Here is a 22109-nt window from a genome sequence, read left to right on the forward strand (position 1 = left end):
TGAAGGCTCACTCCACTAGAGCTCAGGCGGCCTCGATGGCAGAGGCCGGGTCCCTCTCCTTGGAAGAGATATGCAAGGCGGCAACTTGGGCATCGGCCCATACCTTCTCCAGGCATTACCGCTTGACTGTGGCTGCTCGGGCGGAGGCCCGGTTTGGAGCTTCAGTGTTGTGGTCAGGGATTTCTATGTCCCGCCCTGGGTGAGTACTGCTTCGGTACATCCCACCAGTCTATGGATTGATCAGCATGATGATATGGAAGGTAAAATTATGTATCATACCTGATAATTTTCTTTCCATTAATCATAGCTGATCAATCCATAGCCCCTCCCAGATATCTGTACTGTTTATATTCTGGTTGCATTTCAGGTTCAAGTTTAGTCTTCAGTTCCTGTTCAGGAGGACTTCGTGTTCAAGTTTTTTCAATTGGATTCTTCAAGAGTTGAGACGAGTTTGTGTTACAGTGAGCTGCTGCATTCCTCTCCCCTCCGTTTTACGGGGCTGGATTGAGACATAAATTCTGCCGGCGCTCCCTCCCGCTTCGTGCGGCTGTAGGGCAGCTTTGTACCCCTCCCGCTTTGGCGGTGTTAGGGTCAGTCAGCTCCTCCCGCGGTTGCGGTTGCAGGATAAGCCAGATCCCCCCCGCATCGGCGGGGTGGTGTCCCTCCCCCGCTCCGCGGGGATGAGCTGGACGGATTCCCCTCCCCCACTTGTGTGGGGATGAGCTGGGTTAATTCCCCTCCCCCGTTTCGGCGGTGGTGAGCTGGGCAGAGTGACCCTTTGTGGGTGTAATTCTCTAAGTGCTGAGTCCTGCGGATGGAGCTTTGATATCGACATACTGAGGAGTTTCCGGCAGCACATGGCCACATATAGGGAGGCAAAAGCTTTGCTCTCTATCTCCACCTGCTGGTAGATGGACACAACCCACCAGTCTATGGATTGATCAGCTATGATTAATGGAAATAAAATTATCAGGTATGATACATAATTTTACCTTACTATTCTGCCTAAAGGGGGACTGTTTAGGTGGCTTGCACTCAAATTATAATGTGAACAACTTCCAAACACAGACAAGGGGATGCAGTGTCAGAGAGGGCTGTAGAACTCCATTGTACATAGGAAAGGGGTGTGTGTGTGTGGGGGGGGGGGGGGGAGAAACACAATAAGGAAGACTAAAGTCTCTTCTAGGGTGTTCTGAGGGAACACAGACGCTTAAAAATGGTTTAACTGAACGCATCATTAAATAAGAAGGTTTTGAGGTCGACTTTAAACTGTGTAAGGGATGTTTGGAGCTGTAGGTAGGATGGTAATGAATTCCTTTATTGTGGGCCTTGGACTATAAAAATGGATGCGTGAGTGTTTTTGTGAATTATTTCTTTATAACTGGGTATGAAGTCGATTTTGGTCAAGAGAACGGAGTAAACAAGAAGGGATGTAATGAATTAGATGTTGAGACAAAGTGATTCCCCCAAAGATAGTGTCTTAAAAACCAGGGAAAGATTTTATAGGTAATCCTATGAGAAATGTGGGGCCAATGGGCTATTTTGAGTAAGGGCGTAATATGGTTGTATTTTCTAGCTTTACAGATAATGCGAATTGTGGTGTTCTGTATTAATTGAAGTTGTTGTAGATCTTTAAGCCAAATACTCTTGTAAAGTGTGTTACAGTTAGGTTCAAAAGCAGTTGGGTTATTATTAATGAATGAATGAGAATATTTATTGCGGTACGTTGTAATATAGAAAGTACTGATGTGGCAAAGTTTGTAGAAAGAGCGAAGTATTACCTGTCCAATTTGTGGCCAAAAGGTAAGCTCAGAGTAAGACTCCAAGAATATGGGTGGAGGTGACCTGAGGAACTGAATTGTCTTTTAGAAAGATGGGGGAACTTAAATGCCTGTCGGGATGATTACTAAAAGGAAGCACCTTTGATTTCTCTAGTTTCAACACAATGACTGTCACAAATCCAATTGGTTATTTGTATGAATTTATTATTGGTGCCAGAAATATCTTGGGAATCTGAGGAATTAAGAGGACAGAGAATTTGGATGTCGTCGGTGTAAACAAACATTGTGAGACTGAGGGATTGTGTAAGAAGCAGGACAAGATAGATATTGAAAAGTGTGGGGGATAAAATGGAACCTTGATATACCCCCGAATCTTGGACATCTAGACTGGAACTTGAGTTACCACAATGAAGAATGTAGCACCTGCCTGTTAGATAGGATTGGAACCAATTAAAGACTGAGTTAGAGATGCTTGTATCATGTAAGCGCTGTAATAGTATACCATGATCAATAGTATCAAATGCAGCAGTGAGATCTAGGGACAAAGAACATTATGAGTGTGATCCAGATGATTGGAATCACTACTTTCACACACTATCGAAGCTGTTTAGGTGCTGTGAAATTGGCAGAAGGCAGTCTGATTTGGATGGAGAATGTTTGTCACAAGAACATAAGTGTTGCCGTACTGGGACAGACCGAAGATCCATCAAACCCAGTATCATGTTTCCAACAGTGGCCAATCCAGGTCACAAGTACCTGGCAAGATCCCAAAACAGGACAATACATTTTATGCTGCTTATCCTAGAAATAAGCAGTGGATATTCCCATCTTAATAATGGCTTATGGACTTTTCTTTTAAGAATATATTCAAACCTTTTTTAAACCCTGCTAAGCTAACTGCTTTTATCATATTCTCTGGCAACGAATTCCAGAGTTTAAGTACATGTTGAGTGAAGAAATATTTTCTTTGATTTGTTTTAAATTTACTACTTTGTAGTTTCATTGTGTGCCCTCTAGTCCTAGAATTTTTGGAAAGAGTAAACAAGCGATTTACGTCTACCTGTTCCACTCCACTTATTATTTTATAGACCTCAGCCATCTTTTTCCCAAGCTGAAGAGCCCTAACTGCTTCAGGCTTTCCTCAAAGTTGGCCCACCCCCTTTATCATTTTTGTCGTCTTCTCTACCTTTTCTAATTCCACTATGTATCTATTTTGAGATGTGACCAGAATTGCACACAGTTTTCAAGGTGTGGTTGCACCATTGAGCAATACAAAGGCATTATAATATCCTCATTTTTGTATTCCATTCCTTTCCTAACAATACCTAACATTCTATTTGCTTTCTTTGCTGCCTCTGCATTCTGAGCAGAAGGTTTCAACATATTGTCAATGATGACACACAGATCCTTTTCCTGGTCGGTGACTCCTAATGTGCAACCTTGCATTACATAGCTGTAGGTCGGGTTCCTCTTTCCCACATGCGTCACATTGCACTTGCTCACATTAAATGTCATGTGCCATTTGGATGCTCAGTCTCATAAGGTCCTCTTTCAATTTTTCATAATCCTCTTGTGATCAACTTTGAATAACTTTGTGTCATCAGCAAATTCAATTACCTCAGTAATTCTCATATCTAGATCATCTATCTATATAAAACGCACCTCCAACGTTCTGTTGAAGCCTCACCTGCAAGCCGGAAACGTCTCCCTTTGTGGTGGTGTAGATATCTGGTTTGCCCATGAGTGTCTGCCCCACCCTCGCTTCAAATGTGATGACGTCGAGGGCGGAGCACTGACACTCAACGAATCAAGGAAGCCCATTGGTTAATCTCTGTTTCCACAACGCAGCCGTCATTCCCATACACTCAAAACCAAACAAAATCGCTGCTGCACACCGTCCCCCCGCCCACAGTTCCCCTCACCCACCCTTCCACAGCCGCTCGCTCACCATTCCACCGCACCCCCTCTCCTCTCTGACTCTAGCCATGCAGCAGGACGATTACTACACACGAGTGGAAGTGACCCAATCAACTACAATGTAAGCAAGGTTAATCTCTGTTTCCACTCCACAACACAGCCGTCATTCCCATACACTCAAAACCAAGCACACCTAGGAGCTGCTGATCCACATTGTCGTTTTTTTTTTCTTCCATCTGAAACACGTCTAAAGCTGTTTCTACTGGATAAACTGTGCCTTAACAGGTAAAAGACAAAAGGTTTTTGTTTTCTTACTGCACACCTTTTTAATTTATTTGAAAGCTACCCATCTGTACATATGAATATCATGAAATCTAAATTAAATATCACTAAAACAGCTTTAAAAATGATTCTACCTGGTAGAAACAGCAATTTTAAACTCTGTATTTTCATATCATTTGTCAACAATACAAAGTTTATCCAGGTAAGTGCCTGTGGCTGCGTCAGCCCCGCCGTTGCCCGTCAATGTGTGTCACTGAAAGAGTATGAGGGAGCGCCAGCTGCCTGTGGGTCAGGACAGGACTTAGCTGCTGGACGCCAGAAGCGCTGTCTCCTTAGGTTGGCAGCAAATAGCAACCCCCCCCCCCCACCAAGCAGGGAGGGGACAGGACCGTGGAACTGGGAGGGAGGGGGAGGGACCCTTGAACTGGTAGGGGAACCCTGGACCTGGGAGGGGAACTGAGGGTGGGGGGGGGGTTGACCCTGAAACTGGAAGGGACCCTGGAACTTGGAGGCGGGGGGGGATGACCCTGGAACTCGGAGGGAGGGAGGGGGATGACCCTGGAATTCGGAGGGAGGGATGGAGGGGGGACCCTGGAACTGGGAGGGAGGAGGGAGGGGCCCCTGGCACACACTCTGATTCACACACATACACACACTCTCTCACGGACACACTCACACCCAGTCTCACTCTCTCTCTCTCACACACACTCGCACATTCACTCTCTCTCACACTCAATCTCACAAACACTCTCTCAAACATACACACTCCAAGGAAAACTTTGCTAGCGCCCGTTTCATTTCTGTCAGAAACGGGCCTTTTTCACTAGTTTATAAATATGTTGAAAAGCAGTGGTCCCAGCACAGACCCCTGAGGAACCCCACTATCAACCCTTTTCCATTGAGAGTACTGACCATTTAACCCTACCTTTTGTTTTCTATCTTTTAACCAGTTTTTAATGCATAGTAGAACACTACCTCCTATCCCATGACTTTCCTATTTCCTTTGGAATCTTTCATGAGGTACTTTATCAAATGCCTTTTGAAAATACAGGTACACAATATTGACCGGCTCTCTTTTTTTTTTTTTTTTTTTTTAATTTTTATTTATTATTTTAATAGTTATACAAAGAATAAACTTCTTTGAAAAGATACACCAAATACAAACAATTCACTCTTAGGGATATAGTAAATAATCAAATATACTCTTAATTTGGTTACAACAGTCCTCAAAAATGAGATTCAAGATTAAACAAAACCATCGGAAGCTGGTATTACTAATTAGAAACAGAGGAATATCAAGCAGTGGCACTCCTAAATTACAAAATCCAAAACCAATATGGAATTAACATTGTTCCTTCCTCTTATCAAGGAATGACCTCAATTGTTCAGGATCAAAGAATACATATTTTGTATCCTTGAATATCAAAAAACATTTACAAGGAAAACATAACTGAAAAACTGCCCCAGCATTTAAGGATTCTTGTTTCATGAGCAGGAACTTTTTCCGCCTTTGTTGAGTCCATCGAGCTATGTCTGGGAACATAGAGACCTTGCCTCCTTTAAAATCAGGATGGATCTTTTTAAAATAAAGTCTCAATAAAGATTCTTTATCTTGCAAAAAGACAAATGATATAATTAGAGTTGCTCTAGTCTCTGTATTGTCGACAGACCGCTCTAAAAAGTTCGATAAATCCAGCTTTTCAGGAGAAATGTCCTGTGACCGGCTCACTTTTATTATTATTATTTATTATTATTATTATTATTTATTACTTTTGTACCCCGCACTTTCCCACTCAAAGTAGGTTCAATGCGGCTTGCACAGTAATTGGGATTACAAAGTATTGGTGGAGGAGTGTGGTAGCCGTGTTAGTCCACTCTTAAGGTTATCAATAGAAATCAAACAAAATAAAACGTGGAAAAGAAAATAAGATGATACCTTTTTTATTGGACATAACTTAATACATTTCTTGATTAGCTTTCGAAGGTTGCCCTTCTTCGTCAGATCGGAAATAAGCAAATGTGCTAGCTGACCGTGTATATAAGTGATAACATTCAAGCATTACTATGACAGTCTGACAGGGTGGGAGGATGGGGGTGGGTAGGAAGTATGCATGGGGACATCAAAGCATATCATTGATATTCTAACAGGGTGGGTGTGGATAGGTGAGGGGAGGGTGATCAACAGAGACATACAGCTTTATGGTTTATAATGGGCTAGGAACCCCAGATCCTTGTTAAGTCCTTTCTGTTGGGTGTTAAAATATTCAATCATTCTGACTTCAAAGGTCTTACGTTCTTGTATGGTTTTAAAGTTACCTTTCAGGATTCTCACTGTGAAGTCACTGGTGCAGTGTCCTGGTCCTGTAAAATGTTGCCCAACAGGCGTGGGAACCCTGCTGGCACCAGTATTGTTTATATGATGTCTATGTTAATTGAATCTTGTCTTAAGCATCTGGCCTGTTTCTCCAATATAGCATCCTTCATTACATTTTTTACACTGAATGATATATACCACATTGGAAGATGAGCAAGTGAAAGATCCCTTTATGTTGAATAGCTTTCCTTTGTGGATGACTTTGGGGTCCTGTGAAATATTTTGGCATAGTTTGCAACTGGATAAATTACAGGGAAGTGTGCCCTTCTGTTCCTTTTCAGTCTGTGAAGGAAGTTTACTTCTGATTAGCTTGTGTTTTAAATTGGGTGGCTGTCGGAAGGCCAGTACTGGTGGGGATGGGAATATCTCTTTCAGTAATTCATCCTCCTGGAGTATAGGTTGTAGATCTCTTATGATTTTCCTCAGTTTTTCCAGCTCTGGATTGTATGTCACTACAAGCGGGATTCTGTCTGTGGATTTTTTCTTTTTGTACTGTAGCAGATTCTCCCTGGGTGTTTTGAGGGAGGAGGCAATATTCTTGGAGATTATTTTGGGGTTGTAGCCCTTCTGTTTGAAGGATTCAGTCAGGGTCTTAAGGTGTCTGTCTCTGTCCCCTGGGTCAGAGCAGATACGGTGGTATCTTGTGGCTTGGCTGTAAATGATGGATCTTTTTGTATGTGAAGGATGGAAGCTGGAGTTGTGGAGATAGCTACAACTGTCTGTGGGTTTCTTGTATATAGATGTTTGTATACAGCCATCACTGATTGAGACCGTGGTGTCCAAAAAATTGACTTTTTCTGGGGAGTAGTCAATTTTGAATCTGATTGTAGGATGGTATGTATTGAATGCAGAATAAAATTGTTTCAGAGTTTCTTCACCCTCCGTCCAAATCATAAAATGTCATCGATGTACCGGTAGTATTTTAGAGGTTTGGTCTGGTGTGTATTCAGAAATCTCTTCCAGCTCAGCCATAAAAAGGTTGGCATATTGGGGTGCTGTCCTGGTGCCCATCGCAGTGCCCATTATTTGCAGATAGATATCATTGTTAAAGTGGAAGTAAGTTAAGATGAATTTGATTAATTTTGTAATAGTTTCTGGTGAGTATTGATGGTCCAGTGTGGATTTTTTTAGGAGTCTTCCACATGCAGCTATGCCATCCGCATGTGGAATGTTGCTGTATAGTGATTCTACATCCATCGTGACCAGAAGGGTGTTAGGTGGTAGTTGCTTGATATTTTTCAATTTATTCAGAAAGTCTGTGGTGTCTTGTATGAAGCTGTTAGTTTTGTGTACGAGAGGTTTCAGAATTCCCTCTATGAATCCAGATATTTCTTCCGTGAGTGTGCCAATACCTGATATGATTGGTCTGCCAGGGTTTCCCAGTTTGTGGATCTTGGGTAGCATGTAAAATGTGCCCACGGAAGGTTGATTTGGTATGAGTTTCTTCAGGTGAGGTTGCGCTTGTGTAGGAAATGTTTTGATAAGGTCTTTCAGCTGTTTTGTGTAATCCTGTGTGGGGTCCTCAGTTAGTTTCCTGTAGTATTTATTGTCTGAGAGCTGTCTGTGCCCCTCTTCAATGTATTTTTGTATGTCCATAATTACCACTGCGCCTCCTTTGTCTGCGGGTTTGATGATAATGCGTTCGTTAGTTTGTAGGGTTCTTATGGCCGCTCTTTCTGGTGGGGTAAGATTGTACAGAATTCTTTTTTGTTTGTTGGAGAGTTGTGATTTAACCCTATGTCTGAAACTCTGTATGTAGTTATCCAGTTTGTAGTTTTGTCCCTCCTGTGGGGTGAAATAAGTGTTCTTCTGTTTAAGACTGTATTTCGGATCATTTGATGTCTCTCTATTGTGGAAATGTGCTTTAAGACGCATTTTTCTGAAGAATTCTTCTAGGTCTGAATATAGCTGGATTTCATCTAGGTTATTCGATGGGCAGAATGAGAGCCCTTTGGAAAGCACAGAGATCTCATGTTGTGATATTTGATGGTTCGAGAGGTTTATTATCCCCATTTGGTTTGCATCTGTAAAGGTGTGATCAGTATTCCCTGGTTTGTTTGGGCTCTGATTTTCACATGCCTCAGATGTGTATCCAAGTGTCTCCAAATTTTATTCTGCATTCAATACATACCATCCTACAATCAGATTCAAAATTGACTACTCCCCAGAAAAAGTCAATTTTTTGGACACCACGGTCTCAATCAGTGATGGCTGTATACAAACATCTGTATACAAGAAACCCACAGACAGATGTAGCTATCTCCACAACTCCAGCTTCCATCCTTCACATACAAAAAGATCCATCATTTACAGCCAAGCCACAAGATACCACCTTATCTGCTCTGACCCAGGGGACAGAGACAGACACCTTAAAACCCTGACTGAATCCTTCAAACAGAAGGGCTACAACCCCAAAATAATCTCCAAGAATATTGCCTCCTCCCTCAAAACACCCAGGGAGAATCTGCTACAGTACAAAAAGAAAAAATCCACAGACAGAATCCCGCTTGTAGTGACATACAATCCAGAGCTGGAAAAACTGAGGAAAATCATAAGAGATCTACAACCTATACTCCAGGAGGATGAATTACTGAAAGAGATATTCCCATCCCCACCAGTACTGGCCTTCCGACAGCCACCCAATTTAAAACACAAGCTAATCAGAAGTAAACTTCCTTCACAGACTGAAAAGGAACAGAAGGGCACACTTCCCTGTAATTTATCCAGTTGCAAACTATGCCAAAATATTTCACAGGACCCCAAAGTCATCCACAAAGGAAAGATATTCAACATAAAGGGATCTTTCACTTGCTCATCTTCCAATGTGGTATATATCATTCAGTGTAAAAAATGTAATGAAGGATGCTATATTGGAGAAACAGGCCAGATGCTTAAGACAAGATTCAATTTACATAGACATCATATAAACAATACTGGTGCCAGCAGGGTTCCCACGCCTGTTGGGCAACATTTTACAGGACCAGGACACTGCACCAGTGACTTCACAGTGAGAATCCTGAAAGGTAACTTTAAAACCATACAAGAACGTAAGACCTTTGAAGTCAGAATGATTGAATATTTTAACACCCAACAGAAAGGACTTAACAAGGATCTGGGGTTCCTAGCCCATTATAAACCATAAAGCTGTATGTCTCTGTTGATCACCCTCCCCTCACCTATCCACACCCACCCTGTTAGAATATCAATGATATGCTTTGATGTCCCCATGCATACTTCCTACCCACCCCCATCCTCCCACCCTGTCAGACTGTCATAGTAATGCTTGAATGTTATCACTTATATACACTGTCAGCTAGCACATTTGCTTATTTCCGATCTGACGAAGAAGGGCAACCTTCGAAAGCTAATCAAGAAATGTATTAAGTTATGTCCAATAAAAAAGGTATCATCTTATTTTCTTTTCCATGTTTTATTTTGTTTGATTTCTAAAGTATTGGTGGAGAGAAATAAGTTGAGTATTATTGGAGTAATAAAAGAAAAATGTAGAAATGCAGGGATAAGGGGAGTAGGAGAAGTATGAGCAAGGGTAAGTGAGTAATTGGAGGGTAGATGAGGCGGAGGGGAATGGGCAAGAGTGAAGGGAATAGGAGAGGTGCGAGTAAGGGTAGGTGAACATTGGGGGAGGGGTCGATGAAGCGAAAGGGAATAGAACGGGATAAGCAGGGGAGAATGAGGCAGGAGATGTGGTCTAGGTCGTTGTTGTATTTAGTCAAGGGAAATTTTGCTTCACCAATCTACTACATTTCTTTGAAGGTGTGAATAATCATGTGGATAAAGGTGAGCCGGTCAATATTGTGTGTCTGGATTTTCAAAAGGCATTTTGACAAAGTACCTCATGAAGACTCCAGAGAAAATTGGAATGCAATAGGATTTAGGAGGTAGTGTTCTACTGTAGATTAAAAACTGGTTAAAAGAGAGAAAACAGAGAGTAGGGTTAAATGGTCAGTATTCTAAATGGAGAAAGGTAGGCAGTGGGGTTCCCCAGGGATCTGTACTAGGACCGCCGCTTTTTAATATATTTATAAATGATCTAGATATGGGAATAACTAGTGAAGTAATTAAATTTGCTGATGACACAGTTATTCAAAGTTGTTAAATTGCAAGAGAATTGTGAAAAATTGCAAGAGGACCTTATGAGATTGGGAGACTGGGCATCCAAATGGCAGATGACTTTTATTGTGAGCAAGTGCAAAGTGGTGTATGTGGGAAAGAGGAACCCAAACCATAGTTATAAGATGCAAGGTTCAATATTAGGAGTTACTGCCCAGGAAAAGGATCTAGGTTAGAAAGTTGCACAGGGACAGAAATCTAACCTGTCCCCATCTGTCTCTGCTGGAATCTTACCCGTCGCCACCTGTCCCCACCCGTTTCTGCAAGAATTTAATGGTACATTAAAAAAAACTCTGGTCTGCTCTCTTGATCTCTCTCTGGGCTTGAGCCGTAGCACTGCAGGCAAGGAAGGAACTGAAGTTGGAACTTAGAACACTGTGGTTCACACATGTAAGACTTGTCTCTGATTAACTGGTACTGTGTGCTGAGATGTCGCCATATGCATGTGCCAGTAGGAGAGGTGACATCTGATGCTCGTGCCTGTGTTAGAGTTGAAGTCTGTGCATCAGCCCGGGAGCAGAGAGGATTAATAGTAACATAGTAAGTGACGGCAGATAAAGACCTGAACGGTCCATCCAGTCTGCCCAATAGTCACACTCATTATCAAATTCATGATTAAATCAACAATGATCTTGATATTATGTACTTGATTATGGTCTTTCTTTGACATTTCTGGGACATAGACCATAGATGTCCGCTTGGTCCTATCCTTTTGTTCCAGCTGCTGGAGTTGCCGTTGAGCCCATTCCAGCCTATTCGTGTTCTCATTTACGGGACACACACCGTAAAAGTCTGTGCAGCACTGTTCTCATGTTCCAGTCACTAACGTTGCTGTGTAAGCCCTTGTGTCACAATTGTGCCCATGTTTCAGGCTCTGTCATCTCGCCATCTGGTGGCCAGACCTGGTGGCTGCATTGGACTGTCTGTGTGCTGTTTCCCATGTTCCAGAAATCATGCCGGTCCGGATCTTCCAGCCTCCCAGACTGTCTTGGGATTTTTGGAACTTAGCAGCACCCTTACCTGGTGAACTCCCTTGTATGTGGCCTTTATTAGCCACCTGGTAGCTTCTGTGTTTGCCTTTGCATCGCCTAAGGTCCCTGGTATGCTGGTGTGCGCTGTGCACTTCTGCCTAGTCCAGTTTATTGTCTGAGATTCTTGCCTGATTCTAGTCTAGTCTTTGTGTAGTTTATCTTGTACTGTATTGCTTGTTTCCCAGTCTTGCTTCTTGTTTGTATTTCTCTGTCTAGTTCTTGGTTGTCTGTGTTTCTTGTTTAGTGGCTGCCTGGCAGCTTTCAGTTCTGTCTCTTATCTGTTTGTGTTTCCTTTCTTAGTGGCTGCTTGCAGCTTTCAATCCTGACCCTTAAACCTGTCCATCTCCTGCCTAGTGTAGTATTGTCTGTTTGTGAATCCTAGCCCAGTTTCCTGCTTTGCTGCCCATATTTATTCCTTTTCCCTCTGACCCTCAGTCCCTGTTCAGCCTAGTGGGTATCCAGTTCCTGCCCTGTCCGGTAAGTCCTGCTGGCCGCCTGCACCCAGGGGCTCAACTCCTGAGGAATGGCGGTCAAGTGCAGGTGAAGTCTAGCTGTCCCTGTCAGAATTCTGCCTTGTCTCTGGTGTGGGGTGGTTTTGCCTGCCACTGGTGCTCCACGGCAGTGGCCCAAGGGCTCACGAACCTAGTTTCTGCCTTGAAAACCTAACACCTTGCCAGCCCATCCTAGACCAGATTGCCATATACAAGACATAGACCATACGAGTCTGCCCGGTATCGGCCCTAATTCATTACAGCCGGAGCATCATCTAAGCGTCATTCGACATATTCACACACATGCAGCTATTTAAGTTCAGGTTTTTTATAACTTCCATTTTTTAATTAGAGATCCTCTGGGTTCATCCCACGCCTTTTTTGAATTCCGCCAGCATTTGTGTCTCTACCACCTCCTTAATGGAAGATTTTCTGCATCTGTGCTGTTAAAGCAAGGAGGAGGAGACAGCACTCAAATAACTTGGTACTTGGTAGATGAGAGGCTGATGCAAGTTCAGCTTACACTTCCACAGGAGCTGCTTCCACCCCCACGGGAGCCCTGCAGGAACTGTTTCCGTTCCCACAAGAACCCTGCAGGAATACTACTACTACTCATCATTTCTATAGCGCTACTAGACGTATGCAGTGCTGTACTCCTGAACATGAAGAGACAGTCCCTGCTCGACAGAGCTTACAATCTAATTAGGACAGACAAACAAGAGATAAGGGAATATTAAAGTGAGGGTGATAAGGGTTCTGAACAAGTGAATAAGGGTTAGGAGTTAAAAGCAGCATCAAAAAGGTGAGCTTTTAGCTTAGATTTGAAGGCGGCCAGCGATGGAGCGTGACGTACCGGCTCAGGAAGTCTATTCCAGGCATATGGTGCAGCAAGATAAAAGGAACAGAGTCTGGAGTTAGCGGTGGAGGAGAAGGGTGCAGATAAGAGAGATTTACCCAGTGAACGGAGTTCCCGGGGAAGAATGTAGGGAGAGATGAGAGTGGAGCAGTACTGGGGAACTGCAAAGTCAAGATGGGTTCCCACGGGAACCCCGCAGGGACTGCTTCCATTCCCATGGGAACCCCGCAGGAACTGCTTCCGTTCCCACGAGAACCCCGCAGGAACTGTTTTCGTGCCCCGTGGGAATCCTGCAAACTCCGTTCCTGTGCAGGTCTCTAATCAAGGTGTAATTGTTGTTGATTTCGTTGAAACCCTCTGCTCAATGTGTAGCAGCTAAGAAAGCAAATAGAATGTTAGGAATCATTAGGAAAGCAATAGAAAACTGAGAATCTTACTATGCCTTTGTATCACTCCATGCGTGCCTCCCCTGCAGTATGGAGTGCGCCCTTGACCCGAGATGCGTGATATGAGCGTATTGCATCAACAATTCGACTCAATATGAATGAATCCAACTTGAGCGAGAGCGAGGTGGAAGATTCTTATATAAGATGTGCCGGTCTGCTTTGGACACAGTATGCACTGTCAATATTTAAAGTTATTTCATTTCATGTTTGGTATAGTGTTTGGCTCCCTTCTCGGTGGGGGGGGGGGGGGGGGGGGCTTGTTTGCTAATTTGTGCTGTTTGGTTGGTTTGGTCACTAAGTGGGGTAGTTGGGAGGATGGTGCTTTCTGATTTTGAGGATGATTGGGGGGAAACGACTTCCCAATAGGACGGAGGATGGAACAGGACAACGGGGGTATCTGAATCTGGGTATGTGGATTTTGTTCCGTTATGCAGGACTATATGTCGGGCTGGGTGTGGGAATGGCTGCGGGTCTTTATGTGGGGTTGTTGGGCAAGATTGACTGGTCTGTAGAGGAAGTATTGAGAGCGGATGAGAGGGGGAGATATGCAGAGGGTGGAAGGGCTGGGAGGTGGTTGGGGGGGAGGAAGGTCGGAGTTGGGGTTTAATCGGAGGACTAAGGGGACGAGGCTGAGGAGACCTGAGATTACCACTGTAACAATGTTGCCATGTGTACAAAGGAAGAATGAACGACTTTCTCTGTGGAGTGGCACTGCTGGGATGTCGCCCTGGAGAGTTTTTTTTGTCCATACGGTTTTACATTAGTACAACCCTGGTGTGGGGGAATGGGTAGTTTAAGGCTAGCTTCCCTTAATGTAGATGGCATTCACGCTCCAATTAAACGCAAGAAAATCTAAATTATAGTAAACAATTGAAAGTGGATGTTCTCATGGTCCAGGAAACCCATTTGTCCTCTCCAGAACATCTTAAATTGAAACAAGGCTGGGTGGGTGAGATTGTCTTTGCTTCGTATAAGAACAGGCAAAGAGGAGTAGCTATCCTCTTGAGTAAAGCATTAGATAGCACCTGCCACAAAATTGTTCAGGATCCTGAGGGATGATTTGTGATTTGGGCGGGCATCTTACAGGGGCTGAGGGTAGCCCTGTGCTCTGTTAATGTTCCGAATGTCTATTCCCAGAAATTTTACTCCCAGCTGTTGGCTGCTTTAGCTCCGCTACAAGAGTATCAAGTGATTGTGGGAGGGGATTTTAATTTAATGGCAGACCCACTAGTTGATTGTAAGCCACCGAAGCACGGCCTAAGGGGATGGAGGACAAGGGACTTCTCCAGAGAGAATTGGGGTTAGTGGACATCTGGAGGGTACTCCATCCGGATGATAGAGAATACACTTTCTACTCCCATGTACATAAATGTCAGGCTAGATTAGAGTACATTCTGCTGCCGCCAGCTCTCTTCTCTGTTAGTTGCACTGCAGAGATTGAGGCGGGTGTAGTATCGGACCATAGCCTGGTAAGGGTGGATTTGAGCCTCTCGAGGGCTAGGAATAGAACAGGATGGCATATGAACCCTACCTTATACTGAGAACCAGAATTCAGGGAATTTCTCCAGAAGGAGTGGGGGCACTATCTCATAGACAACAGGTCAACTGTTTCTGATCCGATCACTTTCTGGGAAGCGGGGAAGGCAGTGTTGAGAGGGAAAATCATAGAATACACAGCTGGAACACGAAAGAAGAGAGACGGGGGGACTTCTTGCTTGGTTTCGACTACTCCAGGATGCCAGGGCACTATTAGCTCGGGGAGATGAAACGGCTAGGAATACCTTTAGAGAGTTAAAAAACAAGATCAACGACAACTTGAATAAACGGGCAATGAGGGACATTCAATTATACAAATACCAACTCCACAGGTGGGGGGAATAAGACGGGCAGATTGTTGGCCACCCTGGTTCGTAACAGACCTGCAAAGCAACTGCTAACTCGCCTTAAATCCTCAACAGGGCAGTTGCTAACCAGGGAAGAGGAGTTTCAAAAGGTTTTCGTGGATTTCTATAAATCTCTATATGACTCAGGACATTGTGACTTGAAAAAGCGGGAAGCATTCTTTCAGGGTCTTCAGCTCCCTTCTCTGACACAGGAACAATGAGACATCTTGAACAAGCCTGTTCAGGGAATTGAAATTCAAGCAGCTATAAAGAAACTTAAGTTAGCAAAAGCTCCGGGCCCTGATGGGCTGGGGCCTGAATTTTACTAAACTCTGGGAGGTCAGATAGCAGGGCCATTTAGCGAATTATGTGAGGTACTCTGCACGGAGGGGCAGCCCACAGGTGCCATGACACACGCTTCTATAATAGTTTTACCTAAACTGGGTCACGACAGGGAGCTATTGGCTTCTTATCGCCCTATTTCTTTACTGAATCAGGACATAAAAATGCTAGCATCATGGCCGCCCGCTTGGGAAAGGTGCTTCCCGCTTTAGTGCATGAGAATCAATCTGGCTTTGTACCAGGGAGGTATGCCTCCACAAACATTCTAAGAGCTATGAGTGCAATTCAAGCTAAGGGGGGGGGGGGGGGGTGCGCCTGGAGATGACATCATTGTTAGTCTACACACGGAAAAAGCATTTGATAAAATCTTATGGGACCATCTTTTTTTGGTTTCACCACAGTTTGGCATCTATGGAGAGTTCTTGCATGGGATTCGGGCCTTATACAGGAGTCCTACAACACAAATTTTGATAAATAATGTTTTGTCCCCTTCATTTGCACTGTAGAGGGGTATGAGACAGTGGTGTCCGCTCTCACCTATCCTCTTTGTTCTTGCCTTAGAGCCCCTGGCGAGTAAGATTCGGCAATCGGTGGTGGTCCAGGGAGTAAGGGTAGGTAAGTGTTAATATAAAATTAAACTCTTTGCAGATGACATGCTAATTTTCTTGGGACAGGCATCAAAGGGGATACCCATTTTGATAGATCTCATCCAGCAATTTGCGTCTTTTTCGTGACTGAGAATTAACTTTGATAAGTCGGAGGCAATGGCGTTGTCCACTAATTGTGCTTGTAAGAGTTGTCCTGACTTCCCTTTGTCCTGGACAGCAGGCTGTATGAAATACTTAGGGGTCTATCTGCACTTAGACTTTAACTGTATGTACAAGAAAAATGTTAGTGACAAATTAGAGTTAGTTAAAACTCTTATGTCACCAATGGAGGGATCTACATAAGTACATAAGTATTGCCATACTGGGAAAGACCAAAGGTCCATCAAGCCCAGCATCCTGTTTCCAACAGTTGCCAATCCAGGTCACAAATACCTGGCAAGATCCCAAAAAGTACAAAAAATAGTGCTTCTCCCAGAGATAGTGGATTTTCCCCAAGTCCATTTAATAACGGTCTATGGACTTTTCCTTTAGGAAGCCGTCCTTTAAACTCCGCTAAGCTAACCGCCTTTACCACATTCTATGGCAGCGAATTCCAGAGTTTGATTAAACGTTGAGTGAAGAAAAACTTTCTCCGATTCGTTTTAAATTTACTACATTGTAGCTTCATCGCTTGCCCCCTAGTACTAGTATTTTTGGAAAGCGTAAACAGATGCTTCACATCTACCCATTCCACTCCACTCATTATTTTATAGACCTCTGTCATATCTCCCCTCAGCCGCCTTTTCTCCAAGCTGAAGAGCCCTAGCCGCTTTAGCCTTTCCTCATAGGGAAGTCGTCCCATCCCCTTTATCATTTTCGTCGCCCTTCTCTGCACCTTTTCTAATTCCACTATATCTTTTTTGAGATGCGGCGACCAGAATTGAACACAATATTCAAGGTGCGGTCTCACCATGGAGCGATACAAAGGCATTATAACATCCTAATTTTTGTTTTCCATTCCTTTCCTAATAATACCTAACATTCTATTTGCTTTCTTAGCCACAGCAGCACACTGAGCAGAAGGTTTCAACGTATCATCAACGACGACACCTAGATCCCTTTCTTGGTCCGTGACTCCTAACGTGGAACCTTGCATGACGTAGCTATAATTCGGGTTACTCTTTCGCACATGCATCACTTTGCACTTGCTTACATTAAACGTCATCTTCCATTTAGACGCCCAGTCTCGTAAGGTCCTCTTGTAATTTTTCACAATCCTCCCGCGATTTAACGACTTTGAATAACTTTGTGTCATCAGCAAATTTAATTACCTCACTAGTTACTCTTATCTGTAGGTCATTTATAAATATGTTAAAAAGCAGTGGTCCCAGCACAGAGCCCTGGGGAACCCCACTAACTACCCTTCTCTATTGAGAATACTGACCATTTAACCCTACTCTCTGTTTTCTATCTTTTAACCAGTTTTTAATCCACAATAGAACACTACCTCCTATCCCATGACTCTCCAATTTCCTCTGGAGTCTTTCATGAGGTACTTTGTCAAACGCCTTCTAAAAATCCAGATACACAATATCAACCGGGTCACCTTTATCCACATGTTTGTTCACCCCTTCAAAGAAATGTAGTAGATTGGTGAGGCAAGATTTCCCTTCACTAAATCCATGTTGACTTTCTCATTAATCCATGCTTTTGAATATGCTCTGTAATTTTGTTCTTAATAGTCTCTACCATTTTGCCCGGCACTGACGTCAGACTCACCGGTCTATAATTTCCCGGATCTCCTCTGGAACCTTTTTTAAAAATCGGCGTTACATTGGCCATCCTCCAATCTTCCGGTACCACGCCCGATTTTAAGGATAAATTACATATTTCTAACAATAGCTCCGCAAGCTCATTTTTCAGTTCTATCAGTCCTCTGGGATGAATACCATCCGGTCCAGGAGAGTTGCTACTCTTCAGTTTGTAGAACTGCCCCATTACATCCTCCAGGTTTACAGAGAATTCATTAAGTTTCTCCGACTCGTCAGCTTCGAATACCATTTCCGACACCGGTATCCCACCCAAATCTTACTCGGTGAAGACCGAAGGAAAGAATTCATTTAATCTGTCCGCTATGTTTTTGTCTTCTCTGATTGCCCCTTTTGCTCCTCGGTCATCTAGTGGTCCAACCGATTCTTTTGCCGGCTTCCTGCATTTAATATACCTAAAAAGTTTTTTACTATGTGTTTTTGTCTCCAACGCAATCTTTTTTTTGATGTCCCACTTAGCCTTCCTTATCAGCGCTTTGCATTTGACTTGACATTCCTTATGCTGTTTTTTATTATTTTCAGTCGGTTCCTTCCATTTTCAGAAGGATTTTCTTTTAGCTCTAATAGCTTCCTTCACCTCACTTTTTAACCACGCCGGCTGTCGTCTGGTCTTCCGTCCTCCTTTTCTAATACGCAGAATATATTTGGCCTGGGCTTCCAGGATTGTGTTTTTGAACAGCATCTACGTCTGATGTAAATTTTTGACCCTCGCAGTCGCTCCTCTAAGTTTATTTTTCACTGTTCTTCTCATTTTATCATAGTCTCCTTTTTAAAAGTTAAACGCTAACGTATTTGATTTCCTATGTATACTTCAAAGCTAATACCAAATCTGATCATATTATGATCACTGTTATCAAGCGGCACCATTACCTCCCGCACCAGATCATGCGCTCCACTAAGGAATAGGTCTAGAATTTTTCCTTATCTCGTCTGCTCCTGTACCAGCTGCTCCATAAAGCTGCCCTTGATTTCATCAAGGAATTTTACCTCCCTAGCGAGCCCCGATGTTACATTTACCCAGTCAATATCGGGGTAGTTGAAATCACCCATTATTATTGTGTTGCCCAGTTTGTTTGCGTCCCTAATTTCCTTTAACATTTCTGCATCCGTCTGTTCATCCTTGCCAGGTGGATGGTAGTACACTCCTATCACTATCCTTTTCCCCTTTATACATGGAATTTCAATCCACAGTGATTCCAAGAAATGTTTTGTTTCCTGCAGAATTTTCAATCTATTTGATTCAAAGCTCTCGTTAATATACAATGCTACCCCTCCACCAATTCGATCCACCCTATCACTTCGATATAATTTGTACCTCAGTATGACAGTGTCCCACTGGTTATCCTCCTTCCACCAGGTCTCAGAGATGCCTATTATATCTAATTTTTCATTTAGTGCAATATATTCTCCCATCTTATTTCTTAGGCTCCTGACATTCGCATATAGACATTTCAAACTATGTTTGTTGTTCCTATTTACAACATGCTTAGTACTTGACAGTATTAATTTGCAATCTTTTGTCTGATTTTTATTTTTATTTAAGGACACCTGATCTACTGTGGTCTCTTTTGCAACCTCACTATCAGGATACCCTATCTTCCCTGTTTTGGTGATATCTTTGGAAGATACCTTATTCCGAACCATGCGCTTTTGAGCGACTGTCGGCCTTCCCCCTTTCTCGTTCTTAGGTCGTGTGGCGCTTGTTAAAATGGTGGTGTTCCCTAAGATCCTTTACACTCTTCAAATGATGCCAATGTGGATTCATAGTAGAGATGAGGGATTATATAGAGGAGTGATATCGTCCTTTATCTGAGGAGGCCGTAGGGCCAGAATTGGATATAGCAAGCTCATCCGAGGGCAAAGTGAAGGGGGAGTCAACCTACCTGACCTCAGGCTCTACAATGTTGCAGCGCTTCTCAGGTGGCTACACGAGCTGCGTACGGGATGTTATGTATTTGCACCCTCCGGTGTTTGGGAAAGTTCTGCTTCCCCTTTTTCTGTTTTTAGTGCCCGGCATGCTAGGGGATCTAAGGTTAAACTTACGGACTTGGAAAAATCCAAAATCCCAGGAATAACATGTATAGAATGTTTGTACATTTGGGAAGCTTGCCAGGTGCCCTTGGCCTGGATTGGCCGCTGTCGTGGACAAGATGCTTGGCTCGATGGACCCTTGGTCTTTTCCCAGTATGGCATTACTTATGTACTTATGTACCTCTTCTGAAACTGCTTCGCCTAGCGTGGGATTGGTGGCGTCGTAGATTGGGGGGAGCTTCTGGCCCATCACCGTTCTTAGAGTTTCAGAACAACCCAGGAGGGGTGCAACATGTTTTAGGGAGTGGACAAAGAAGGGCTGTAGATACATGGGGCAGGTGAGGGGGGACTTCTGCTTCTCTCCTTTGCAGAGTGCCAGGAACGATGGAATATCCTTCCTAACTTTTTCTTCTCCTACTTACAGTTTCGACATTACCTTATGACATTGCGGAACGCGGACAAAAGATTTCCTGTATTTACCACACTTGATGTGGTGTTTACACAGATGCCTGTGGAATTTAATAAGCTTTCGCGTTGGTATTATGTGGGTAAACTGTGGAGTTCTGCTAAATTTCCCATCTATCTAGCAGAAAAGTGGAGCGTCGGTCGGGGGTTTCAGTCCCAGAACTCGCGCGGTGCTTTGAATTGGCTTACAAGATAACTCCAAATGTGGGTCTCCACGAAATTCAACTTAAGATTTTACATCAACTGGTGCTGGGCAGACTTCTACGGTCTGCACCCTGATCGTGACTGAATAGATAGGAATGGGCTTGAGTGTAAATTTTAAGGGGCTTCGATGTTAGCTTCTGAACTTTTAGTACAAGAAGAGTGGTGGGCAGACTTATACAGTCTGTGCCCTGAGAGTGGCAAGGACAAATCAAACTTGGGTATACATATAAAGTATTGCATATCAAGTAAAATTAGTTCATCTTGTTGGGCAGACTGGATGGACCATACAGGTCTTAATCTGCCATCACTTACTATGTATGTTACTCAAAGCAAGGGCAAAGCAATGGGCCTATGGGACTCAGAGGATTGTGATAAGTGTGTGAATAACAAGGGCACCATAGTACTCCACTTTCTGGAATGCCATATGCTGCAGTCTTTTTGGAGATGGGTACTGGCTCATTTGGAAGAGGTGGTAGATCAGTCTCTAGAATGGAATTACAGGGTATTACTTCTGGGCTTAGACTCAGATTTGGCCTTCCAGGGGTTGTCTATTTACCAATGTCGGTTCATCCTCTTAGCTCTGGTACTGGCTAAAAATGTCACCTTACAACATTGGGTGGACAAGTCCCCCCCTCCTCTTATTAAATGGTATGCTAATATGAATGGCAGGTTGGGAAGGGGGAGGACAATTTGAATATGAATGGGACCGCCCTCCACCAAGCCGCACAGTTTGGCGAAGGAGTTATGAGCGATTGACGCAACTATCCTGTACACAGGGCACTACGCATTGAACAAGTGTGAATGAGAGGGGGAATAAGGGAGGGGGGGGGGTCATTTTACATATTAAAAAAATGAATAACAAGAGGAAATGCCACAACTTGCATGCAGCAGGTGGCCTGGTTGTGTTAACGTATTTCTGTTGGTTCAGTTTAGCTAGTAGGGCACTTAATGTTGTTACTAAAGTTGATATTCCCTATCATCAAGCCGATCAATCCATAGACTGGTGGGTTGTATCCATCTACCAGCAGGTGGAGATAGAGAGCAATCTTTTGCCTCCCTATTTGTGGTCATGTGCTGCCGGAAATTCCCCAGTATGTTCTCTATCTCAGCAGGTGTGTGGTCACACAGCAGCAGCTCTGGCTAGGTCTCCAAGCCTAATTGTTTAGGTTTTGTTGAGTACCTGGGGTTGAGGGCTCTTCGTGAGCAAGTGCAAACCTGGTGGTGCCAGGTCCCTCCTTTTCTCCCCCCTCCCGCTGGCTCCGTTAAAAAAAAAAAAAATTTAAACGTTCAAAAAGGACGTCCATTTGCAGCTGCTCACTGGAACAAGTCGTTGCTGCTCGGAGCAAGAAGCAGGTAATTTTTACCTTTTACTAGCGGGCAGGGGGTTCCCCGAACGGTCTTCACGTGGCTATGGCCTCGGATGGCAAGGGCGCGAAAAGACGCTCCCCTGAACGCGTTC

At 43.6% G+C, this 22109-nt stretch overlaps 1 protein-coding gene across 6 annotated transcripts in view; it reads left to right on the forward strand.

The window, feature by feature from the left end:
- The window catches only part of CEP63 (centrosomal protein 63), an 802181-nt gene that overhangs the window by 20291 nt on the left and 759781 nt on the right, over positions 1-22109 (forward strand). For 2 of the 6 annotated variants that reach the window (XM_030217144.1, XM_030217145.1), the window contains one exon: positions 16096-16145. The exons of 2 other annotated variants lie outside the window; for them this stretch is intronic. In XM_030217144.1, coding sequence (XP_030073004.1) covers positions 16096-16145 — 50 coding nt within the window. Of the gene's footprint in view, positions 1-16094; positions 16150-22109 lie in introns of those variants that run through there. 2 more of the 6 variants (XM_030217146.1, XM_030217148.1) reach the window with 1 other exon arrangement.

Source organism: Microcaecilia unicolor, chromosome 10 (assembly GCF_901765095.1).
Source record: "Microcaecilia unicolor chromosome 10, aMicUni1.1, whole genome shotgun sequence".
NCBI lineage: Eukaryota > Metazoa > Chordata > Amphibia > Gymnophiona > Siphonopidae > Microcaecilia > Microcaecilia unicolor.